The sequence below is a fragment of the Esox lucius genome, chromosome 1 (assembly GCF_011004845.1).
Source record: "Esox lucius isolate fEsoLuc1 chromosome 1, fEsoLuc1.pri, whole genome shotgun sequence".
NCBI classification, from domain to species: Eukaryota; Metazoa; Chordata; class Actinopteri; order Esociformes; family Esocidae; genus Esox; species Esox lucius.
In genome coordinates this window covers 29,278,456-29,305,901 of record NC_047569.1, presented here as the reverse complement: position 1 = coordinate 29,305,901, position 27,446 = coordinate 29,278,456, and the positions used below count along the sequence as shown (strand labels likewise).

Sequence of the window (27,446 nt, the reverse complement as noted above, 5' to 3'; positions counted from 1 at the left end):
TATAGTATTTCTAATACAGTATCTAATTCAGTCAACTCAGTAGGGTAGAAGGCATAAGTATCCACAACCCAGTGACTCCTGCACATTTTGTTGTGTTACAATCTGGAATGAAAATGTATTAAATGGGGATTATCACCCTTTAATTAAGACCCCATGCAAAACTCTTTGCAGGTGCAAAATACGGTTTCTTAACATGAAGCAAAAGGTTATTAGACATGAAAGAAATGTTTCAGTAGAATGAGTTATCTGCCCCCTGAGTTAGTACTGGTTTGGGCCACCTTTGGCAGCAATTACTGCTGAAAGTCTTTTGGGGGAAGCACGTCTAGTTCCTGCCTTTCTACATCATAGGAGGTTGTGTGCTGGGAGAGATTACCTCTTTAAGCATGCCATAGCAAAATGGCTGAATACTTATCTAATCAGGACTGTTCAGTATTTTATTTTTGGTTATAAAAAATGTATGTAATCCTTTTAGCAAATCAGTGAAACTGCAAATCCAGATCCACTGTATTTATGTCTGGTATCACGCAGCCATCGATCAATAACATGAAGTTACAAACTGTCATAGTCACCTAGCGACAGGCCATAGACACCTAATGACAGGCTATAGAGTCTTCGCTCAGCAGTGTCCCCCCACCTGTGACCTGTATCGGAGCACGGGCCCTCATGTGAAATGGTGCAACAGGTCACATCTACCGAATCTTTAACCCCCCCGATTGGAGTTCAGCAGCATTCATAATATCAGCTCAGTGAGGCTGCGTGCTTTGTATGGATTTTCTTTTAGGAGGCGGTGCCTTTTGACCCCCTCTCTGCTTCTAAGTAAGGGCTGGAGGGGCTGAAGGGGGTGGGGGGTGGGGGCTGGAGCCCCGCCCAGTAGGAACCCATGCTCTCGCTGACACGTTGTGCAGGAGATGAGCTGCCTGTGGACGTGATGAATACCTTCTCTCTTCCTAATGCCTGTCAGTGCTCTACTGCGTGCTCTCTCACTCCGTCCCCCCATCCATTCCTCTCTCCCTCCGTCCCCCCATCCATTCCTCTCTCCCTCCGTCCCCCCATCCATTCCTCTCTCCCTCCGTCCCCCCATCCATTCCTCTCTCCCTCCGTCCCCCCATCCATTCCTCTCTCCCTCCGTCCCCCCATCCATTCCTCTCTCCCTCCGTCCCCCCATCCATTCCTCTCTCCCTCCGTCCCCCCATCCATTCCTCTCTCCCTCCGTCCCCCCATCCATTCCTCTCTCCCTCCGTTCCCCCCTTCCCTCGCTCTGCTCATCCACCTTGGGGCGGATCGATGGCGATTGGCCTTCATTTATCCGGCCCCCGACCTGTGCAGAGACGGCTGCTTATTGATCCCAGCACGTCAACATGGTCTTCGTCATGATCCCCGGGTCTCTGCAGACGAAATACACACAACACCGCTGACAGACGGCACCTCAAAACATCCACACGTCAAAATGAAGGGGGACGAAAACATACAAAACATACACCCGTCCACCGAGTTCTTCCCACTTGGAACTGATTGTTGTACTGCATATGTGCGCTTATCACCCGTTAAAGGGGGTCGGTAGGGCAGGAGCGGCGCCAGCCGATTTTACCGGGGCTTCAGCCCCGGATGTTTTGAGTGTAGCCCCGAATTTTTTTTAAGCCTATGTAAACCCGCGAAATCATAAGTTGTCCTATTTCGTTGCGCTTTGGCTTTGCACGTACTGCATACAGCCTGTAAAAATATACCTTAAAAAATAATCTAGCCATATAGGCCTACATTACTTTACTTTTTTATAAAAAAATATCTACATTTAAACATAATAGTATACTGTACAAGTGCAAACATAATACAAAATAGTGAACTATAAGTATATTTTTATGTTGACTTGCAAGTATACTGCCTGCTGAAAAATCCAGCTAAAACCAGCCTAAGCTGGTTTGCTGGTCTTAGCTGGTTTAAGCTGGAAGTAGCTGGTATATCAGGTTGGTTTTAGGGGGGTTTTGAAATTTTTTTAGCTTGTCTTAGCTGGTCAGGCTGGAAGACCAGCTAAAACCAGCTAGGCCAGGCTGGAAGACCAGCTAGGCCAGGCTGGGAGACCATCTTAAACCAGATAAGACCAGCCAACCAACTTAGGCTGGTTTTAGCTGGATTTTTGAGCAGGGCTTGCAGTATACAAGACAAAAGCAAGTGGTGAGAAAGACAAAAGCAAGTGGTGAGAAAGACAAAAGCAGGTGATGAGAAAGACAAAAGCAGGTGATGTGAAAGACAAAAGCAGGTGATGTGAAAGACAAAAGCAGGTGATGTGAAAGACAAAAGCAGGTGATGTGAAAGACAAAAGCAGGTGATGTGAAAGACAAAAGCAGGTGATGTGAAAGACTACAACAGGTGATGTGAAAGACTACAGCAGGTGATGTGAAAGACAAAAGCAAGTGATGAGAAAGACAAAAGCAGGTGGATGAGAGAGTAATATAACAAATATAGAAGGACATACCAGATAGACAGCAAGAGTTGAATAGTGTATGTTGTATGTTGACTCTGTGTATGTGTATTGAGCATAATGTAAAGATGTACTGTATATTGTTATCATGCTCAGTTGAGCAATGGTTATGTTTTCCATATCCAAAACAAAGGTTATGCTCAGTTGAGCACTGAGAGGATGTTAGCCTGCCTTGAATATAATGTTAAAGATTTATTTTGACTGAAAGTAAAGTGTTACTGTAATAAAAAAAAACTCTTCGAGTGATCCCTGTATTTGCATAAAATGCTCTGGGCTAAGCCCCGGATGTCCTTCAATGCTGGAAACGCCCCTGCGGTTACGTCCGAATGTACGCTGACCATTTAGACCACCTTTTTTGATTCGTATTAGCTGCAAATGGTGAGGCACTGGCCTAGCGAATTCTTGGTGTTTCCGAGCGAATACACAGGCTGATGTCACCGGGAGGTGGTCTTGGCGTGCTCCACACCCGGCTGTCGCGTGACCCTCCTGGATTGTGTGTCAGGTTTCTATCCTTCTTTTCCTCTTCCTCTGGTGTGGAGGAGGAGTGCTTTGCCGCCGTATGGCTTTGCCACGAGCTTCAGAACAGATGTGCCTGGCATAGGGCCCTGCTAGCCCGTACTGTACGCCTGTTGCAGATTCTGCAGAGGTCACCCACTGACAAATGCCCCACACAGCTCCCACTGCACTGAATCTCATGTTTATGCAGAGGAAACCACTGTGGGGCTGCCGCATTCATTAGCTAGCATGGTTACGAGGAGCGTTTCTTTTGTTTTAAGGGAGTTTCTGGTCACTTCGATAGATAAAGCAAAATCCAAGTCGAGTTCCCTTCAGAATGCATTTAACAGATTTGATATTAGAAATACATTTTAATTCCCGAATTGAATATAATTTGAAAAGATATTGAACCCAAACTAGGCCTTTACACCATCTAACTATAGTAGTGTAGGCTAATATACTGAATATATGGGACAGTCAGGGACAACAACTTGAGTGGTTTATGACGTACCCACCAGGGAAAATGTAAGTCCATGTTCTATGTGGCATTTAATGGGATATGCTTGTTTTGTCTGTTTTGCATTCAGTTGGGGGTTATAATCTAACAGTCTTACCTATTGCCATCCAAATAAAGTGCTAGTAGATTCTGTGTACTTCAAGAAACAACCATTGTAGTGCATTGAATTTGCCAACTCAGCTTATTTTAGTTGATTTGTTTCTTCTTGCTTTCTTCTGAATACGGGGTAAAGAATGCAAATTTCACAGAGCGTTTCAACTCCGTGAGACATTTGCTGAGGCAGCGTTTGGCCTGCAGAAGAAAATCTTCCAAACCTCCACATGTTCAACACAGAATACCTGAGGGAAGTCCAGGCCTCACTCACAGCCCCTGTGGTAACATGAAAACGCTATGGACATTAATCGTGTAGGGTGGCAGATAGACTAGAGCTCTGACGGCTGGCTGTAATGTTGCTGGATCGAATCCCTGTTTTGGCAAGACAAGAACTCATGTTGTTCTGTCCTTAGTTGTTCTGACACTGAACAGCAATTGCCACTGTCAGTCGCTCTGGATGACAGCGCCTGCTGATTGTGAAAAAAATAAATGTAGTGACCATTTTCATTGCCCATAATATACACTCAGTGGCCAATTAAATGGATCACTTTTAGATACACTGAGTGACAAGGCGGTGGTTTGCTATACAAGGCATGCAGACAGGCAACAAGGCATTCAGTTATGGTTCCATTGAATGCTGAATGGGCAAATCAAGTGACCTTAACTTCAAGCGTGCTATGATCACTGTTGCTTGCCAGGCACTCTGGTTCAAGTATCTCAGAAACTGCCTTTTGACAAACTCAAGACCTTCCTGCCTGCGGCAGTCCTAGTGAAAACGGCTGCTGCATCAGATAACAACAACAGGGTGGACTCCTATCTGCAAAAACCCAGAAGAAGCTACTTCAGTGGAGCCGGTGAGCAACAACACTGGACACAACTGAAGGGTGGAAAGACAAGGTCTCGTGCAACGACTCACGGCCTCGTCCAACGACTCACGGCCTCGTCCAACGACTCATAGTTTCGTCCAACGACTCACGGTTCAGTTTAATGGCCTGCACTGTACCCAGACATCAACCCAATGGGATGAGATGAAACTGTTCACAGCTGGAACGTGCCACTGTGCCATCTGCAGCAACTGTCCTGTCATCATGTACGGACTTACATCATCGTGGAATGTTTGTGACACCTTGTAGAATTCGAAGAATTTGACATCCTCTGGAGTCAAAGGGATCTTTCTGTCTGGCTACTGTGATGCCTACATTAGAACATCTGAGTCACTTCCCATATCCTACTTACTATTTTGGGGAGTTTATTTTTGACAAGATTTAATCAAAACGTCACCGGATCACATCCACGGATGGATGGTAGAATAACAGCATAGCACAAAATCTAAATTAGATTATTGAATTATCTTTCCAGTTAATCAATATTTTAGCTGTGTCCAGTTTTTTTGCTGTGTTCAGACCAGTTGTCTATATGGCCTTGTGACCTTTGTCCTCTGTACATTTGACCTGCTGTGGGCAAAGGTCAAAGTTGTTGCGTCATGTGTCCCTATGCCCATGCCAACTCTCCTTGTGACTAGACAGCAGTCAATGAGAACTGTCAGCTACTCTCCGTGCTGCCTTCCATACAAAGACTGATCTGATATATTTATTATATTTCTGTTGTGTATGATGCAATGCCAAATTACCTGAGTGCTTATAACCTCAATGGGAAAAATTAAGGGATTGACATATTATCTGAACAGGGCCTGGGATTACATTTCTGGGGTTGAATGTTGATGACTGCCTGGGTTGGAGCGGTAGTGACCAATGTCAGACGCTTTGGCTGATGGCGGTGCCCTTGTCTGTCCAGGCCACAGTCCCTGTGCACTTTGCTGTCTGTCAACTCTTTTCTGGTTGACACTCCCGTCCGATTACAGCATGTAAAGAACACTCTCAGCCTCTTTTCCACCCTTGCTGTCAGTTTCTCTGTCACTCGGAGCAATGGATCTTTCTCTGTGGGGGGAGGGGGTTGCTTCAACTTTCAGGACAGGCATTTTCCTCCTTACGTTTCCAGCCTCTTCAGAGATCCACTGGAGTCAGAGGCTCTTTGAAACAAGCCATGTCCCTTTGGACAGAGCCTGTGGAGCTCCAGTCCCTCTTGGCTTGGCCAGTTATTTTTGTGTTTTGTATCTTACACATAGTAGCCAGATCACTGCAGGTTTAGCTGGGAAGTGAAACGGAGAAAACGTCAAGCTAAAGGTGAAGGTGCTACTGCGATAAACAGAAAAACAATCTAGACTATTAATGTTCACCAGACAGACAGATGGGACCAGCACGGGCAGACAGACAGCTCTGTAAGGTGGGACCACTAGAGGCAGACAGACAGCTCTGTAAGGTGCGACCAGTGCGGGCAGACAGACAGCTCTGTAAGGTGGGACCACTAGAGGCAGACAGACAGCTCTGTAAGGTGCGACCACTACAGGCAGACAGACAGCTCTGTAAGAAGGGACCACTACAGGCAGACAGACAGGCTGAACTTTTAAAGGGACTGAGGATTTACCTGCAGACAGACAGACTGGCAGTGGCCGATGGCAGCATCCCCTGACCTGCAGGAATACAATCTCAGCAGGAAGAATAAGGGAATCCCTATACTGACAAGCTCTTGGAGGCAAACACAGAGCTACTTTTGTTGGTCACAGATTATGTGAAAGCTCTTCTGATCGCAGTGCTAGCTGATAGGCTAGTGACATTAAGGTGGTCTTCCGCAGGCGAAGCTGAAGCATAACTATATCATTATGTTTGAAGCATCACATGATCAAAGAAAAATCTGTATTTCAACGCATTTTGACTGGTGAGAATAGCACCACGTGTTATATCGGGACCAGAGTATCGTGACGATATGATCTTCCTGTGGTCCCTGTCATCATGAGGTCCTGTGGCGTTCTCTGGCCCCAGTTCAAACCCGTCCCATGTAACACTGCAAAAAGGCAACGCAGACGAGGCAGTAGTACCAGTGTATTCAGACTGAAGCCCCCTGTGTCAGTGGCAGTGCTGCCGTGTGTGTAAAGCTGGAGTCTCTCTGACCGGTCTGCATGTGCGGGAGCACGGGCCATCTGTCTGCTGCTTTAGCCGTCTTCTCGCTACAGCTGCGGTTTAATCCCGGCACGAGGGGCCCTGGCCTACTTTAACTTTCTGCTCGCTCACCGTCCCCCTCCACACGCCGCAGCGGAGGGCTGAGAAGGTCCAGGGCCGCGGTGCAGGGCAGGACGGCGTCACCCAAGAGAGCTGTCTGTTCTGTTCCACCTGGCCCAGTTTGTGCAACATCTCTCGTTAAAACCCCTGCTGTCATGGAAATGGGACATGATGGACTGCTACGCTGGATGGATTTACCTGCAGTGATACGTCAGTGCCATCATGTGTATGGATGCTGGCACCACACCAACCACTTCCTGTCACCTTTGACCTATGTGGAGAGTGATGTCCTGTGGGGGCTAGCCACTCCCTGTCACTTTTGACCTGCGTGAAAACTAGTAGTCCTATGCGGTATTTTTTTTTTTACAGTAGCAGTACAGTAGTTCTATGACGTAACAGTTAATTTACAGTAGCAGTACAGTAGTCCTATGTGGTAACAGTTAATTTACAGTAGCAGTACAGTAGTACTATGAGGTTACCGTTTATTTACAGTAGCAGTACAGTAGTACTATGAGGTTACAGTTTATTTACAGTAGCAGTACAGTTGTACTATGAGGTAACAATTAATTTACACTAGCAGTACATTAGTACGATGAGGTAACAGTTAATTTTCAGTAGCAGTAGAGTAGTACTATGAGGTAACAGGGAATGTAGAAGTATTAGCCTTAGCTTGGAGCATGCTGCTGCATAGAGCGGTCTAGACAAGCACCTCCTGGGCTGGTGAGGTGTTGGCTGTTTGTTACGTGAGTTGGGACTGATGAAGGGGTTAATAGGGAGAGAGGAGAGGGTTTTACCTCTCTCTCATTGGGCTGGGTGTAGTGGGGGAAGGAGAACAGCTGGATTAGGCAGGGACGGTCATGAAAAGTTCTGTCAGACATCTGTTACCATGCCGTGACTGACTGAATTCCCCAGCCAATCGGCATTGACGTTGTGCATGGCAGGGCAGGCCGAAAACACTAGGCTAGGCCCCTGTTATGTGGCGCCAGCTGAGGGTGTGTGCAGACGCAGTAGGCCCCTGTTGTGTGGCGCCAGCTGAGGGTGTGTGCAGACGCAGTAGGCACACCTAGATTGTGTGTGAAATATTCATTTGTATCTCTTCATGTAATCCCTCAGGTGGCTTCAAAGTTACACTGTTCTGTTTCTGAGGAGCATGTCACCAAAGAGCTACATGCTCCTCAGAAACAACCTCTGAAAAGCTTCTGGAACATTCTATTGTTTTCTAGTCAAGCATTTCTCCTACTGTGTAGCACAATGTGGAATTCTGTGATACGGAATTCACTGGTCAAAAAAAAAGGGACCAGCAAAAAGTGTTTGCCAGGCTTCAATAGTCAAGCAAAGACACAAAGAGTGTTTCATAGTTAGAGTTCCATTTCAGCTTTTTTTCTCCTTATCTTGGCTGAGCTTTGAGCAGAGTTGTTCATAAGGTGCCAAGGAAGCAGCTGGGCCCAGACCTACCACCTGAGTTTCATACGCTGGGGCCTCACGGGGCCCTAACAGAACAGGCTCTCTCTGTGAAAGCACCGCACTGTGAAGCCCTTGGGCCCCAACAAAACTTGGGTCAAATCTCCCTTTGTGTAAGTGTGAGGGTTTGTGAATATGTGTGTGTGTGTGTGTGTGGACTGACATTTAAAGTCTTTGGGAATTCTTTGGTCTGGTTCCTGTAGTTCTTTTGAGGTCTGTGGCAAGGCCTCTTTAATGTGTATTGAAGTATTAGATTAGAAACTTGGGGTGCACACAGGAATATAACCTTTACAATACTGCAAGTGAAAAACAAAACAATGTGCCCAAATGTATGTTATTTTACAAATCTGTACAAAAGTGTTGTGGTGTGTAGTGAGTGTGTTGCCATATTGTGTATGTGTGTGTGTGTGTGTCTATGTGTATCTTTATACAATTCTCATTGTTCCATGATCAGTTCTTATGTGATCAGTCCTTAACTTGAGATAAAAGAAATGTGGGAGCTATTTTTTTCCAGGGTCAGTCCATTAGAATATGGCAGCATGGTCCTCTTGACCAGAGGAGGAGCTCATTGCCCCCCAATGCAATCCTCCTTTCGGGTCAAAGAGTGGATACCTCTGGATTTGGTGTTTAGTGGGTTTTCAAGAGGGCTGACATGAAGAAATATTTCCACAATTTAGAGCAGTGCTTCTGTATCGCAAATCTGCCCTAATAAACCTGTTCTTTCTGCTGTGTGTGGGTCTGATGCATGCTTTACTTGTTTTAAATAGGAGCCATTTTCCTACACACGGGGAAAACATTTAGGCAGCTCATCAGGCAATAAGATGGTATAATCGTCTCTATAGAAAATAACTTTGTTAATAATTCTGTTTTGTGGGGCCCTGTGGGAAGCGGAAGTCACGTGTGTGTTTTCACTGGCCCCTTTACAGCCCAAATCTACAGTCCCTGACTGGCCTCTCCTAATATTTTGTAGCATAAAACACGTTTGCCGCAAAATACGACGGCTACCTGAGGTTACTCTTGATTCAGTGATCCAAGCCAAGAGGTTGCTCTCACATTAACCTGGTTCAGTGAACCAATCAAAACATTTCCCCCGTGGATTCTATCATGACCCCAATTTCAAATCGGATGACCCCTAGTTTGTATAAAGCTGATGTAAATCTATAGGGACTGGAAAAGCGAGTATTTTTAATATATACTTTAAACAAAACATTTTCATAGATACTACATATTAAATAGTTAAAGATACTGTATCAATGATATTCAAAGGTGAATTTGTGTAGATTTGATATTTGAAAAAGTAAATCAAAAACATTTATTAAAGGCATATTTAATCAAATATAATGCAGAAAATGCCATGGCAGACTCATCATGGATAGATGGTGTTGGAGGGTGGCCCAACTGTTCCACAAAGGGCAGAGGAGACAGAAACAGCTATCCAACACAGCCAGACACAACAGATAAGAATGAATTAGTCCGTTCAGTGAGTGAAATTGCATTGATGTTTATTCATGTGATTATGTCTGTGAGTGACTCTTTGTCCAGTAATGACAGCCACTCCCAGTTCCTGGAAAATGAACCTGTATTGGCCCAGGGAATGACTGGACAAGGGACAGCAGGATCAGTGGCTTCAGGTCTTCATGGGACACGGAGGGTGAGTCGGGCTGTAGCGCGGCAGACGAAAACAACAACAGAGAATTGAGCAGTGACAACTAATCGTTGTTACCTCCGGAAAGGCCTCCCATCTCCACACCGTGGGACTGGGGGCTGAGCTGTCAGCTCTGCAAAATCAGATTCCTAGGGACCATCATCTCCCACAAATGGTGGGGAGTGGGGGCGGGCATCACAGTGATTCCTAAGACAACACACCAGTAAATGTGGAGCTGGAAAACAAAAGACTCTCCCAATCTACACACTGAGGAGTTTTCTCACCTCAGCCTGTTTTGGGTCTGCATCCTCCTGCTGCCTTTGGTAAAAGCCATTGTACTGTACAACTTTCAGAAAGGCCATTTGGCTGCCTCCCATCATCCATCATGTGTTCATGTTATGATTTGAGGTTTTCTTGCATGTATTTGAATTTTTTTTAATGATGAAAAGTACTAGGTCAGTGAGTTTATTTATTTTTCTCCTCTCCCCATTGGGAGATCATGGGACGTTTAATTTTCCCAGCACAGAACCCCATACATACCAGAGTAGAAAACATGCCTGTCACGGCGGAGGTTGAGGAAGCAAGGAGGAACCGGAGAAGGCGCGGCGGATGAAGGTTTTTATATAGAACTGGAACAAAATATACAGCACGAGCGTCTTACATAGACGCATACATAAACACAGTGGCAGAGCACAATCACACACAAAGACAGGGGGAGCAGAGGGAACATATATACCGGGGGAAACAGTGATGATGAACAGGTGCACTAAACGAGACACAGGTGAAATGCATGATGAGACGGTGGTGTCAGAAAGCCGGTGACGTCGACCGCCGGGGCCCGCCCGCTGCAGGGGGAGGTGAACCAGCAGAGGTCGTAGTCGTCACAATGCCCCTGGGCAACCGCCGCAATTATTTGCTTGCAGGTGTCCAACCTACCCCAGCGTTCCCCCGTAGGGGGCGCTGAGACAACTTTTCTTTCCCCGGAACCCCAGAGACACCGTAGGGTGTGTCACTCAGACCACCTGGGAGCCGTGATCCAGCTGCAAGGCAGCGATTTAGACTCCCAGGCCTTCATTTGGGTCCGACCCTGCGCTGAAGGAACAGCAGGTTGGATCCACACCACAGCAGTGTGGCCTGGCGGCAGCAGATCAACCCAGAACACCAACGATTCCTTTTCACTGCTCTCCCTCCTCTTTGGAGGGACAAACATCGATAGATACCATTAATTAAATGTTTCATAGATACGGATAATCAAAAAGGGGCTATGGTTCATAGATACATCCGAAATATAACTGTTTAATTGTTACTATAAAATCGAAGAAGCGGTGGTGCGGTCAGATGACTGAGTCTTTTAACCCCGGGCCACCAAGTGATCAGACGGCAGCCGTGTGCTTCGGCCTGACCAGCCAAAACGGCAGATCAGAGCGTCAGGGCATCTGATTGAAACCGAAATAAAAGTAGAGACATGAATAAAAGAAACCCATGAATAAAAAGCACAGGCCTGTGATGCAAATGAGCTGGCTTGGAGAGAGAGCGAGAGAGAAACGAGTGAGAGGGTGGCTCGCTCGCCTCGGCACGGGGGCTACAGAGGAGGCATTGAGACACTTCCAGATAGAGAGACGGAGAGAGGAAGAAGAGACAGACCAGAGAGTGAGCGAGAGTGAGAAAGAGAGCGATCTCTTCTCTGAGGTATGGTTACCATGCATTAATAAACAGAAATTTTTGACACCCGGCTCCCGGTTGAGGAGAGAAAGCTGTTTCATGCAGGCTTTTCTCAGACTGCCTGAGGTTACTCCTTCAATTAGAGTTCCCCGTACAGCACGGAGGCAGTCCCGATCCCACTCCCACAAGTGAATGGACCGGTACGCTGAGAGTACAGTTGGCCACCAGGAGAGGAAGGATCGTAGTTAGTCGGGCCCTGGGAACGGTCCAAATATACCCCACGTCCCCACAGGCTGTGGCCCTGGCGCATCCGCGGTACAATGTAGGACAGGATGTGTGTTATAAAGTAATGGGACGAGTTTAGCAGACAAAGTGAGCAAGAGACCGTGGTAAACTAAACGCTGGGGCATCTACCTCATTAGCATAACCCCCTGTCCTGTAGACCCTGATATATTTTCTGGGCGGAGACGATCTGGTGGCAGAAAGGCCAACATAGAAATATGGATCATCCGGGCGCCTTCTCCAGTCGATAATAGAGAGGCATTATTTTTTTGCTAGCTGAAAGAAATTCATAAATGCTATTTAATTACATGCTAGTTAACTAGTATGTTACTAATAATCACTAAACATTGACAACCTGATAAAATGATTATTCGGTGCAAAAAGCATATTTCAAAACTGCTGTTGGCTATGTCAATAATAGTGGGTTCTACGTAGTGTCCAGGCCTACTGATGCCTACTGACGGCACATTGCACTTGTGTGGCTCTCACTTTTTCTTCATCCATTTATTCTGTACCTTTACGGGCTCCGGGCTTCTGGTGCAGCTCTTTCTCAAAAAGTTGTCAAACTGAACAAAAAAGCATGTGAAGTGAGATCCATTGATTATTCATGTTGTTGTCTGTTTTCCATGGGGGGGTGGGAGGGGTTCAAATTTGCGTGACCTACTTCTGATGAGGGCGGGTTTTTTGCATTACCATACTGTGAATAAACTGTTAACAGTGAGGTGGCACTCACTTCCTGTGGCCTGATATCTGAGTGTGGCGGTGGAGGAATGGGTGTGGGGGAGGGGTGGTCTGGTGTGTGGGAATGGGTGTGGGGGCGGGCTCGTATGCTTACACACTAACAATGTCTGACTCATCCTCAGCCCATTACACTTTAAGATACAACACTAAGCACTTCAGTCCATTATCCAACACAAATCACAAGTTCGGCGAGCGAACCATTTGACAGTCCTTTTCACTTGGCAACGGCAAAGCACTGCCACGTCACGTCAGACAAAATGCCAGTCCACCTCTGTTTTCTTCTGGATGAAAGATAACGAGATGGCACTTAATTTACCAATGTTTTGCATCCGCTGAATCGTACATCTGGCCAGGCAGAAGGGTCTGTGTTTAAGGTATTCTGCAGTCATGTGGACTAAGGCTCCTGAGCACTTGTTCCCCATAATCCAGTGTTTTTAAAAATGAGACTCCAGCTGTTGGATCCAGAAAGCTGCAGCCTTGGAGGGGTTTGTGGAGATAAGGGTTTGGTCCTTCTGTTTTGCCTTGAGCTCCATTTTCTTCGCGCGTGACCGGCATGATTTTGTTTGCACTGCATTTATTTGCACTGTATAAAACTGGATTAGGAGGGCTGCACTGTTTTGATATAGAATAAACTTGTCAAAGTATGAAACAAAATTCACGTCCATGTTATGTTGCCTGTGTTAAGAACAGAAGTCTGTTTAGATCATTTAAAAATGCATATATATTTTTAAGCACAACAAACTTTTAACATATCATTCAAAATTGGACAGTGTAGTTTACCCATGGATGACAGTCGACATGGATGGATGACATGGAAAACCAGGACCTATTTTGGCTTGTGAGCAGCACTGCCTGAAATTATTCAAAAGCTCTGAAGCATCACTGCATATAAAGTATTTAGAAGAAAACAGAATTGACTAAAATGCCTGATCGTTTTTTTTGGGGGGGAGGTGGGTTCTAAGGTTTAAAGCCAGTTTATTTTGCCTCAGGTATTTTCTTGAAAGAACAAATGCTGAAATAATCGATTATTCTGAATCACACATTGAATTCATAAAGCTCCAGCTTAGTTGATGAACCCATGCAGCTCCTACCTGTTCCCAAAATTCCATTATACCATAGAAGAAGCCACAGCAGCTAGCTAACATCACTTGATAGGCGAGGAGCCAGATAGCCTGTCCAGGGTTACCAGATGGGTCGATTTACGGATAGGGTTGCATAGTAAAAACAAGACTTGGGTGAGTTTTTAGTGAAGTCCGCTTGTGTTTGGTCAGTTCACTGTCAATGAAAACTGGCAACCCTGATCGCTAGCCTTTCACTGGAAATGACAGCTTGTGGGCCATCTTGGATCAGTTACAAACGTCTTTGTCAACTTCCATGTGAGAAAGTGCTGCTTTCCTTTAGTTCAGTTAGAGGTCCTTCAAAGGAAGGGGTAAGCCAGCAGGCCATGAGACGGGGCCATGTGACGGTGTGACTGGTGACCTAGCGTTGCTTACCTTGCTCGCTAGTTAACTGGCTGGTTAGATGGCCACAGCTGGAGCTTGGGCTTCGGGCTGAAGTGTGCTCGCCCGAGGATAACCAACGGGTAGGAAGTTGTTTTAGACACAGAAGGAGCAACAAGCAATCTGTCACTGATAAATTAGAAACATGGCACCTCGACACGTGCATGCTGCTACCTGTAGAACTGATTTAAGTCAGCATCATGAGGGTGTGTCATGGTGGACTAGGACTCAGAACATGCCCAATTTGCCTAAGTTCATTACAAGCATTGTGTTCCTCAGTATATTCAGATGAGATTACTTCCAGTCGGATCGGAACCCAGACAGAGGATTCTGTGGTAGGACGTAACCTAGTTTAGGCTTTAACATGTTTACCGGCTCCAGGAATAGAATATGTGTGCATGTTTTTCCACCCCATGTATTACATTAAGTAATGTCATGACAGCTAAACAGGAGACCGATTGGGTAATTTGAGGTGATAGCTCCTTATCAATATAAGATGTACTCTATCAAACCGATTCTACTGGATGGATATATACAACAGGTCATTATCGGTCATCTTCCTGTATTTAGTTTTGCTTTGATATTAGATTGTCTTTTTTTTTGCTTTGCAGGTGTCAAGTTTGCTTTGACTTTGTTTCATTTAATGAAATGTGACATTTCTTTTTGAGCTATACTCCATATCCATTTTGCTGAAAACAGAATTAGCAAAACAGTGACTTTTAGTCCAGGATTTACTGGTAGACACAACTGCATGGATATGTCATTTGATATCATGTTTTTAAATATTGTGTGTTTTCGCCACTTGCTTCTCACTGAGTCTCTGTCTGTATGCTGTTCTCCGTAGTGAGTGTGAGGGCATTGGATGTTACGGTGAAACAGAGCAGCATCCAGGTAGCTCGCGGCCAGGCAGCCATCTTGCCCTGCTCCTTCTCCACCAGCGCTGCCCTCAACAACCTCAACATCATATGGATGGTCATCCCACTGTCCAATGCCAACCAGCCTGAACAGGTAACCCTGCTGTTCCCTTATTAAATGAACATTATTAAGTCAGCGTCTATGTGACTGGCAGGCATATTAAAATACATGTAGTCTGGGCACATCACATTCATAAACCACATTACATCCCTCCATACATATAAACCACATCACACCCTACCATACATATAAACCACATCACATCCCTCCATACATATAAACCACATTACACCCCTCCATACATTTAAACCACATCACATCCTTCCATACATATAAACCACATCACATCCTTCCATACATATAAACCACATCACATCCCGCCATACATATAAACCACATCACATCCTTCCATACATATAAACCACATCACATCCCTCCATACATATAAACCACATCACATCCCTCCATACACATAAACCACATCACACCCTTCCATACATATAAACCACATCACATCCCTCCATACATATAAACCACATCCCTCCATACATATAAACCACATCACATCCCTCCATACATATAAACCACATCACATCCTTCCATACATATAAACCACATCACATCCCTCCATACATATAAACCACATCACACCCTTCCATACATATAAACCACATCACATCCTTCCATACATATAAACCACATCACATCCTTCCATACACATAAACCACATCACACCCTTCCATACATATAAACCACATCACATCCCTCCATACATATAAACCACATCACATCCCTCCATACATATAAACCACATCACACCCTTCCATACATATAAACCACATCACATCCTTCCATACATGTAAACCACATCACATCCCCCCATACATATAAACCACATCACATCCCTCCATACATATAAACCACATCACATCCTTCCATACATATAAACCACATCACATCCCTTCATACATATAAACCACATTACACCCCTCCATACATTTAAACCACATCACATCCTTCCATACATATAAACCACATCACATCCTTCCATACACATAAACCACATCACACCCTTCCATACATATAAACCACATCACATCCTTCCATACATATAAACCACATCACATCCTTCCATACACATAAACCACATCACACCCTTCCATACATATAAACCACATCACACCCTTCCATACATATAAACCACATCACATCCTTCCATACATATAAACCACATCACATCCTTCCATACATATAAACCACATCACATCCTTCCATACATATAAACCACATCACATCCCTCCATACATATAAACCACATCACATCCCTCCATATATATAAACCACATCACATCCTTCCATACATATAAACCACATCACATCCCTCCATATTTATAAACCACATCACAAAACCTGATATCAACTTTAGAGGGCACAATTACATGACATTTTCTCAGGAGCAATTCCTGAGGGGACCAACAAAAGTAGTGCTGTAATACTGTTTTAGTTTGCACCATCAGTTTGCTTGCTATTGTAGCTCTGCAAATTCAGCTATTGTATGTGAACCCTATCAACATGGAACAAATGTGTTGGATTAACCTCACGTTAGCTACGTGCATTGAGTGCCTTTCAGACGGTTGACACGAACACAGTCACCTTGCCAGCTAAGGAACACTACGTACATTTCAACACAAGCTTCTCTCATTGACTCGAATTCAAACAGCTGGCATCACTGGTTGATGTTCCTATAGCTAGCTAGCAAATGTCAGCTAACCGCTTGCTAACAAAGTGTGACCTGTCATTCAATGCAGCGATATTGAAGACTGGTGACGGTTATAAATGTGTCTTATTGTATAGAGTGGTAGAGGTAAAGTAATGTATAACATATCTTTTGTTTGAACTACTTACTGAAAGTCAGCTACTAACGTCAGATTCCTACTAGTGATGTGCGATTCATGAACGATTAGTTCTTTTTGAACTGGGTGTCCTGAATCACTCCTAGAAGATTCATTCAATCAGTGAATCCCTTTTGCGCAAGCGAATCACAGAGCTTTAGGCTGCTGTGAAGTCGGAATGGAAATTCCTTCAATCACCAATACTTAACACTCGTTAGATGTCACAATCCACTGAATAATTATAATTTCAAAATTAATTCTGGTAGCCAATATGTTAGCCTCATCTTATAGTCTTTATCGCATCTGAAATGTAGCCTATATCCATGACGACCTGTGGGCGAGGCCGTTTAATTTTCATATGCTTTTGTTATAGTTTGTCCAGTCAAATACATGGTTTTGCCTATTTTGCTTTTTTTTTTAAATCATCACACCCGTTCATGTATATAAACCACATCACTCCCTCCAGATACATAAACCACATCACACCCCTCCATATATAAAACCACATCACTCCCTCCATATATATAAACCACATCACACCCCTTCATGCATATAAACCACATCACACCCCTCCATATACATAAACCACATCACACCCCTCCAAACATATAAACCACATCACACCCCTCCAAACATATAAACCACATCACACCCCTGCATATACATAAACCACATCACACCCCTCCATACATATAAACCACATCACTTCCCTCCATATACATAAACCACATCACATGCCTCCATATATATAAACCACATCACACCCACTCCATTTCCACATACCACCATCCCATGCTTTCCAGTTCCTTAAATGTGACACACACATGGCCTTCTGGGTAGTATTTGGTGTGTGGCATACATACAGTGCGTACTGCTTTGTTCACCTTAGTTCACCAGATGCAATTTCTCACACCAGGAAAATTATTCTGCACTTACAGATAATGTTTACGGTTGCATGTATTTTCTCGGGATTTGATTGTCTTTTGTTGAAGTCTGACGTTTTTTTTTTTTATTTCCCATCACGGTCCCACATTAAATGTTCGTGAAGTCATTAAAAAGACATTACGAAGCGTTTATAAGCTCACCCTAATTAAAATCGTGACCAAAATGGTTAACTTAAAAGCATATTCACATAATGATTTTGAACGTCCTTCGGTGCAGGGCTATTTTCTGTAACAACACCATGGTCTAACTAAGATCTATCCTCTGTATGAAGACAGGGCAGACTTTATCTGTAGCTGGAATGCCAGATCCGGATGCAAGAGGCAGTTGCTGTGACAACCGAAGGTCGCTGATGTGTTGTGCAACCATCAAACCTAGCATGCGGGTTTCTCCTGGCTCTTTGGTTCCGTCTGATTTCCTCTCATCTGCAGCTGTAGGCGCCACAACCTCACCTGCCCTGGACACTTTTAACCTCATCCACATAATGCAATGACGTTCTGCACTAATTAACCCACGTCTACGACAGGCTTCTCAGAGCAGCTGTTCTCACCAAACACGCACACACACACACACACACATACACGCACACACACACACATGCAGAAACAGCCCGCCCCACACACACATAACCAATCATGCAAGTCTATACATGCATGGGAAAACAAAAACACAATGAGAAATCTAAACAGAGAAATAAACACGATAAAAACGTGCCACTGAACTAGCTAAATTACAAACTGCATGGATACACATACATCTTGAACATACAGCTCCGGAAACAATTAAGACACCACTGCACCTTTTTCTGTTCTTTCCAAAAGATTAGGAGACCACTGCAAATTAAACGCTTCTGTTCCTCACTCGAAACTTTCCTCTTCAACTTTTTTGGAAAGGAAAGAAAAAGTTGCAGTGGTCTCTTAATATTTTCCCAGAGCTGTATATTGCAGTTATAAACACAGTTGCTCTGTACAGTTATATATTTTAAGACAAACACACAGACACACACACTCAAACACACAGAGAAAGGTAGTTTTGACAATCTAACAGAGTGAATTGCTAACAATTGCTGTCTTAACCTCCTTCACGGCTGTGTGAACACCCTTCGCCCCAGAATGGCCAGGCTCAAAACATTGTATCTTCATGGTTCTGGCAGGAAGGAGTTATTCCAACACATTCATTTTGCGATGTAGTCTCAGTGTTATACAGATGTGATGTGTGCGTGTTTGTGTTTGTGTGTGTGTGTGTGTGTGCACTTGCCACTTCAGGCTTTTAGCGAGACACAGTCAGCTATTGGCTAGCCTGACCGCACTCCATCAGAGCTACAGGACTGTATAGTGCAGTTAGGCACTTTGTACTATAAATCGGGTTCTTTGAATACTATATGCTGATTGGCTGAGTAGACAGGTAGTTGACAGGTAATAAATAGACAGTAGACAGTTAGTAGATAGACAGTAGACAGATAGTTGACAGGTTATAGACAGACAGTAGACAGATAGTAGACAGGTTATAGACAGACAGTAGACAGGTAGTAGACAGATAGTTGACAGGTTATAGAGAGACAGTAGACAGATAGTAGACAGGTAGTAGATAGATGGCAGTAAGGTAGTAGATAGATGGCTGATCGATAGTAGATGGTAGACAGATAGTAGATGTACAGTAGCAGGTAGTAGCAAGGAATGCAGTAATTACCACCTAACTCCAACTTTAACTCCAACTATTTGGTGTTTTTAATTCAAAATAAATGTTAATTTGATATTAAAAAAAAGATGTGATTGTCTTTAGTAGACAATCAGTAGTAATAGGAGTAATTTTAGCATCTTTGGATAATGTAATTCCGAAGACCTATACTGAAATATGATCTGTTGTGATTGACTTGAAATATGATCTGTTGTCATAGACCAGATTATGTGATGGAGGGAAGTTGCAATGGTTGAAATAGGGAGAACCTTTGAAATTGTTTCCCATGTAGCATTTCTCCATGTTGGCTGGTGGGCTGTCTGAGACGTTCGCTGTGATGGAACACACAGCCCTAGCAAGGTAACTCTGTGGGAAATGGCTGACATAAATAATTATGGTTCCAGTAATAGCCTGTTCACTGGTGTGATCTCATACAATTAATTCTGCAGTATGCATTACACTGAGTAGGAACTTGAAAATCTAACTGTCCAGTCATTTAAACTATTTATCATATGTGATATGATAAATATCCCGACGCTGTGTGCCGATGTTGTGTCCTGACGCTGTGTCCCGACGCTGTGTCCCGACACTGTGTGCCGATGTTGTGTCCCGACGCTGTGTCCCGACGCTGTGTGCCGATGTTGTGTCCCGACGCTGTGTCCCGACGCTGTGTCCCGACGCTGTGTCCCGACGCTGTGTGCCGACACTGTATGCCGATGTTGTGTCCCGACGTTGTGTCCCGACGCTGTGTCCTGACACTGTGTGCTGAAGCCGTGTCCTGATTCTCTGACTTTGAATTTGTAGTTCCTGCTCCAGAGCTCCAGAGCAGAGTTGAGTCTGTTTATTAATAGACAGTATTCTAACCTGTTCAATAAGGAACACCGGCTGTTAACGTTTTGCTAGTTGTTTTGGCTGTTCGTTGCGGTCCATGGAAGACCTCTGTCCTGTTCGTTGCGGTCCGTGGAAGACCTCTGTCCTGTTCGTTGCGGTCCGTGGAAGACCTCTGTCCTGTTCGTTGCGGTCCATGGAAGACCTCTGTCCTGTTCGTTGCGGTCCGTGGATGACCTCTGTCCTGTTCGTTGCGGTCCATGGAAGACCTCTGTCCTGTACGTTGCGGTCCATGGAAGACCTCTGTCCTGTTCGTTGCGGTCCGTGGAAGACCTCTGTCCTGTTCGTTGCGGTCCGTGGAAGACCTCTGTCCTGTTCGTTGCGGTCCGTGGAAGACCTCTGTCCTGTTCGTTGCGGTCTGTGGAAGACCTCTGTCCTGTTTGTTGCGGTCCATGGAAGACCTCTGTCGTGGCTGATAGAAGTGATGGAACAGGTGTTAGAATAGAGCAGGTGAGGTGGCGGGTGGAATATAGCAGTGGATGTGGGGGGGGTCACCCAGTCCCACCCACACCCGTGGCCGTCTGTGAAGGCATACAACAGTGAGAGGTGATCACACACAAAGATGCACTAACACACACGCATTATAGAGTGTTTCACTCTCCCATAGCATGTTGATCATTATGGATGGTCATCTTATGGCGGTAGAGGCTAGCATCTTCATAGTCCTAACCAACACATACACAAACACAAACACACACGGATGCTCTGTGGCTGTTGCAGTGCGTTTAGTTCTTATCACAGCTGACGGACTGCCTATTCATCTGCACATAAGTACAAAGAGTACAGCTCTCAGGAAATTGCCGCAATTTACATGCAGTTTAGCAGCAGGGAGTGAGGGAGGGAGGAATGGAGGGAGGGAGAGATGGGGAGCTGGAGGGAGTGAGGGAAGGAGAGATGGAGGGAGGGAGGGAGTGAATGAGCGATGGAGGGAGGGAGAGTTGGGGGCAGGGGAGCTGGTTCTGTGGCTGCCTACAGTAGCCCTTTGAACTGCACAGTTCAGTGGAGGCTCTCACAGACAACTGCCTGGTTCCTGCTGTATGTTCCAGTGTGCCATGCTGAAGGTTTAGGTGTTGTTTTATATTTAAAAGGTCTCTGTGTACGGGAGGTTCAGTCAGGGTTCGAAGCTTTTAACCAACTCCAGCTTTCGAACAGACAGCTTGGAAGAGCTGGTTTTCAGTTAAATTGTGTTTTTTGTCCATTTTGTGCACACTTCTATAGAGAAATTGTGCCTTTTAATGAAAGGCCAATCTTGAATTCAATTCAAATCTGCACCTCTAGACCATTCCCAGTCCTCTCCGGTGTCAAGTTCTGCAGCAGTACTATGTCGCCCTCTTGTGACAGTATGTTGCCACTGCACTCAGCAATTTCTCACCCATGCCTTGGCTGTTTGTCTCCTCGCTTTGGTGTTGTACTGTTTATAACTATGAGATAATGCATTCCATTTGAATGCACTGAATTAAACACTACTGGTTGATTATCTGTGTGTGTACCAGGGGAAATGTAAGTCCCTCAACAATAATTTACATTGTACATTTTTACTGTAAAGCTAATGTTAAGGTACGATTGTGGGTTTAGGGTGTTGAGTAGGTGTTGAGTAGAGACAATCAGCAGCCCAGGTCAAATGCTCTTTTAGAACATGAAACAGGTTTGAAATGCAGGCTCTGTACTCAACATTGAGGCAACTTATCCCATCGGTTCTGCTTTAGTCGCACTTGGTGTTCTGGACAACAAAACCTGTAACAAAAAACAGGTTCTGTAACACCTGAAAACAGTGGAAGTTTCATATATCAGTGCCCTACAGAGACAGGTGAAAACAGCCAAAATCTGCAAACAATAGAGGACATTTGAAAGATGGTAAGTCCTCTTTCAGGCAACTGTAGCCTACATCCATGATGTCCCAGTGTGAATGGCCTTTTTCATCATTGGTTTCACTTTAGGTGAGTAAGTTAATGCAACTAGAATGAACTGGGATAGCCTTTATTACACATTTCATTAGAAACATTTAACATGATGTATACCAGATTGTGATGAAAAACGATTTCGAAACAAAACATTTCCAAAAATGTGCCGTCGCTTTCATATAAGGCCCTGCCTGGGAATCGAACACACAACACCTGCTATTACAAGCGCCATGCTCTTCTTACCCAGTTGGTTCTATAGGACCTAAACATAATCAGGAGTGGTAACATAGGTCCGCTGATTCACCAGAGTAGAAGGGGTCATATGCACATTGTGGAAAGATCTTGACCAGGGCCGTCTTTGCCAGGTCAGATTGATGTCGGTGAATCATCCACTGCCTTTCTGCTCTTCTCCACAGGTGATCATCTACCAAGGTGGCCAGGTGTTTAGTCTAGCCAACCACCTGAATGGCCGGGTGGGCTTTGTGGACACCATGCCCAGCACACGTGCCTCTATCTTCATCAACAACACCCAGCTGTCAGACACGGGGACCTACCAGTGCCTGGTCAACAATCTGCCTGACAGAGGGGGGCGCAACATCGGGGTGATCGGCCTCACCGTGCTGGGTAAAACACTCTGTGCACCAGAGCTACTTGAAGGAGTTGCATGTGTATTTTGGATTTAGAGCCTGGTAGCTCTGACCTGGCCATGGACCAGGATGAGTGGGATTTACAGTAAATGGACAAGTGTTATATTCAGTAAATCGATAAGTGTTATATTCAGTAAATGGATGTGTTATATTCAGTAAATGGATGAGTTTTATTTACTGTAAATGGGTGATTGTTTTATATAGTAAATAGATGCATGTTATATACAGTAAATGGAAAAGGGTAATATACTGGTAATGGATGTGTGATTAAAGTTAATTGGATGAGTTGGCTATACAGTAAATACAACAAGGTACTAACTACGCCCCCTGTCTCCCCCTTTGGTCGGCCCAGTGCCCCCCTCAATACCAGCGTGTCGTATTCAGGGCACGCTGGACGTGGGCGCCGACATCATGCTGCTATGCAGCAGCGAGGAGGGCATCCCCACGCCCATCTACGACTGGGAGAAGCTGGAGTCCCTACCCCGGCTGCCACACACCGCCATGCAAGGTATTACACCCCTGGCTGTGGGCGTGCCCCTTTGCCCCACCTTTGCCGGTAAATCAACGAGTGTCTTCGTTAACGTCATAGTGGCTTCGCCCCCCCAAATCCCCCCCGACCCCAGCTTTGCCCCTCAGGATGTCACCTGGCACCCTGGTCCACAATCCATCTCTGAGGAGGAATTCTGATTTAGGATCAGCAGGCCACCAGTTCCTGTCATTGGATCCTACATCAGCACTCCGACTGATACGTCTTATTTTACGTACGGGTCGGGTTCATTTGTGTGTGTGTGTGTGTGTGTGTGTGAAGTGGCCTCTCCTGTTTCTCTCCAGCTGTGACCTCATCACTGTATTACACTACTGATCACTTCAACACAAGGCTAGCCCCCCCCCCCACACACACACAATCGACCAATCACTGCTCCTCTTCCTGACGTCCTGTGCTGTTTTTACAAAGAAGACGTGAGCGGCGCCGTCACTGCCACTTTGGTTAGTGTCTATAAAACAGCCACGTTGCAGGGGACAGGGTAGTGGTCGAATCCAGGCCAGTAATCTGGATTGACCACGTGTGGGTATGGCTTCAAGACCCAAATGTAGCCTTTTCTTAAAGGCAGTAGTGTTTTATCAAAGCATAACTCTACATAAGTTACTAAAGTGTTTGGAGATAGTACAGGCCGTGGATTTACACCAGCATGGTGTTCTGTTACTTACAACATGCACACCAGCTGTCGGAAGTGATTACCAGTCATTTGTGATTTGGGTGGGCAGTCGTCTTAGCAGCCAAGTGTGTCAGGCCAGTTACCAAGAGGTCACAGGTTCTAAACTCTGTGCCAACAAGGTAAAAAAAAAAGAGCGAGGCACTTAACCTTAACTGCTACTGTAAGTCTCTCTGGATGAGAGTGCCTGCTAAATGACAAAAAAAAAGAAATAAAAGATGTGCTTTCCTCGGTTGGGTTGTTGGCACTGGTCCCAGTTACTGTACTATGTCCTGAAGCAAGTTGATTTATGCTGTTACTTGAAGTAACATATCTGCATAATATCAGCATAATGCTAAATAGCCTGTGATCCGCAATTATTTCGAATGCCTAATGATGATAAATTTTTTTGGCTACTGCAATTATGTTAGTAATGTATGAATGTTTTGGAAAGCGATACAAGCAAACGGTTCAATTATTCATCAGTCAAAAGGAATTTTTTGCAAACTCTATTGAATCTTGAGACATTTTAATCAGACACGTCCGTGTGTTTTCCATGATGATGTGTACCCGCAGTCATGTTCTAACCCCAGGCTGGCTTGATTTTTGTTTGAACCTCAGACAAGATGCAGGGGACGGTAACACTGAGGAACATCAGCACCGCTACCTCTGGCCTGTACCAATGTACCGCCTCCAACGCCATCGGCAAGAGCACCTGTCTACTCAACTTGCAGATTGTGGCCCGTAAGTATCTGACCAATACACGAGCACAGCTTCGTGCGCGTGATGACTTCAGCTTTCAGAACAGAATGACTTCACTCTGGGAAAACACCACTGCCCATCCCTCAGCTCTGCCCCTCCCCAAAGCTCCGCCCCTCCCACAGCCCCACCCAAAACCCAACTCCGCCCCACGCCCAGCTCTGCCTCACCCCATCCCCTTAAGTTGCCATGCCATCACCAGACCAGCTGCTTTTGAAGAGACAGCCGTTGACATCAATGACAGTTTTAGTGAGTGGCTCGGTCGGGGTTTGTGACTGCTGTTGTCACTGAGTAAATGGCATGTCACTGGTTGTCAGCAGCGACTGTTGATGCGGTGCCTCTGACAGAGTCTGTGGGGGGGGGGGCTGGGGGGGGGGGGGGGGCTGGAGAAGGGTAGGGCGGCACTGTTAAATCAGGAGCTTGATCCTATAAAGACTTTATCGCCACTCAGCCATCTGTTCCAGTCGGAATGACGAGAGCGCCATGCTCCCAGCTTATGTTGCAGTGTTTATGATCAAACTGCCCTGCGTCGCCGTTGACGCAGGGCAGCTAAGGACAACACAGTCGCCACAATGGACTGGACTGTGGATATGGTCAATGGTAATTAAGTCATATATTGAAATAAATTCCACTGAAACCGTTAAAGGGGAATGACCAATAGCTAGAATTTGAAGAAGTTAATAAGGCTTGTTAGGTTATTCATTTGTATCTCCAGCACAATGTCTTACCGTGTTTTATCACTTGTTTGTCATTTCCAGCCAGAAGAGACCTATTGGTCAAATAAAAATTCACTATGGCTCAAAATTTGGCATGGGGATGAATACTTTTGGGTTTAACTGTACATTTATGCATAAATATCAGTTGTGGGTTTTAAAGTTGGGCTTTTCTAACATCTCCATAGATGGCTCATAGACTTTATTGCACATTTGGGGAATTTAGGAACTTTTTTACATACTCGTTGTCATTCCCCTTTATAGTCACTTCCCAGTCTTTGAATTACAATGAAACATGAATGATAATGTACAACATGACTGAAATAGTTTTTTATTAACTTCTTTCTCAAATATTTTGTACCCTTTTTTTTCCCAGGAAAGGCTCATTGAGATTAAAAATGTCTTCCAAGATAGGCAGCAACAAGTCATTACTTAAGCATTAAAAAACATTAAGTATATTAAAAAGCAACTTTCATGTGTTTGAATAATGTGTGCGTACACCAACAACCAGTCTGGGTCCACACCGGCCAACAATACCAACAAAAGGAGACGGCTAATTGGCCAACACACCCTCCTAAGGTGCATTCCCTGAACTAGGAAGATGTTATCTGTTTTGAGAAGTTTAAAGTAGGGTTGTTAAAGTGTTTGTCTCCAGTTCATCTTTTGGTCAATACAATTATAGGACGACACACAAGCGTCATCTGAGTAGCATTGAACAGAATACTTTGACATTTTTAAGAGATTTTCACCGGGCAGTTACTTTAAATATTTCCCCAAATTTAATTTCGAAACCTGACAGAACTGCATCAGTGAATATGTCAAATCTATTTTGTTATAGAAATATGAGTATCTTTGTTGACACAGACCACATGGCTGCCTGGTCAAATAGAGTAAGGCTGCACTGTGTAGTTAACTAAGACCAAACACCTTGTATACACACAGCTATTTCTGTGCCTGCCTCCTTCACAAACCTCCCTCCCTCCCTAGCTTTAAATTGTTTACCTATGGGGAATGAGGGAATACATCACAGTTCCTGGAGAACCTCGGGGCATGTTGTTGGCATTCAACCAAATATCTGTAATGTTTTATTCATGTCATTACTCTTGCTTAAGTAGAATGGCCTCATGCCGCGGATGAACGCATTTTAGTGCCAGAGTTTAGCGGCCGACAGTTTTGAAAGCCGTCGTCGCCGTGGCAGTGTGACCTGCCGTTTGTTATCTGCATCCTGTTCGCGAAGTCTCGGCGTAGCTAAGCCCTTGCATCAAAGAAACTTGCGTTTCTTATTTCGCAGAAGTCCAGATGGTTTGCCCCTGTTTGAGTCCATTTTATTCTGTTTTTTCGGGCCTACTGAACACACCTCGCTCTGTCTCCCCCTCGTTCCCCAGCCCAGCCTCAGAGTGTGGGCCTCATAGCGGGAACGATCGCCACAGGTGTCCTGGCTGTCATCATCTGCTCCCTGCTGGTGGTGGTGACCCTGTTCTACTGGAAGAACAAGAATAAATACGAAGAGGAGGAGATACCCAACGAGATCAGGTGGCTACTCCATTTGCTTCTCTCTCTGAACATTAGAGCATGCCATGGCGGTTCTGGTGAAGTACTTCTAAATTGCTACTTAGAGCATGTTGTCTAGAGCTGGGATGTACTGTGTAGCCTTGACAGTTACCCTTTTGAAGTAAGTTTCATCCATTTGTCAGGTGTTCATAACATAACGGTCTCTTCAACTTTTCTTCGTCACACCCTAATTTGTCATTTCAAACGCTGTGAGTTTGCTGTCAATTGTTAAAATGGCCTGCAATTCTTCCCCTAAATTACCTAATAAATCTACTGGAAGATAAACGATTGTTCAAATATTTCAGCTCTGAGCGAGTGGAATAACATCTGCCTCATTTGCGTGTTGATACTGTCCCTGAATTTAAATGTGGTCACAGTGTG

The 27,446-nt window shown here is 44.9% G+C and overlaps 1 protein-coding gene across 3 annotated transcripts in view; it reads left to right on the top strand.

The window, feature by feature from the left end:
* igsf11 (immunoglobulin superfamily member 11) overlaps nt 1-27,446 on the top strand; it is a 107,185-nt gene that overhangs the window by 72,869 nt on the left and 6,870 nt on the right. For all 3 annotated transcript variants that reach the window (XM_010870784.3, XM_010870793.3, XM_029120139.2), the window contains exons 3-7: nt 14,832-14,995; nt 22,619-22,826; nt 23,202-23,357; nt 24,664-24,786; nt 26,900-27,047. In XM_010870784.3, the coding sequence (XP_010869086.2) occupies nt 14,832-14,995; nt 22,619-22,826; nt 23,202-23,357; nt 24,664-24,786; nt 26,900-27,047 (799 nt within the window). The remainder of the gene's footprint in view (nt 1-14,831; nt 14,996-22,618; nt 22,827-23,201; nt 23,358-24,663; nt 24,787-26,899; nt 27,048-27,446) is intronic.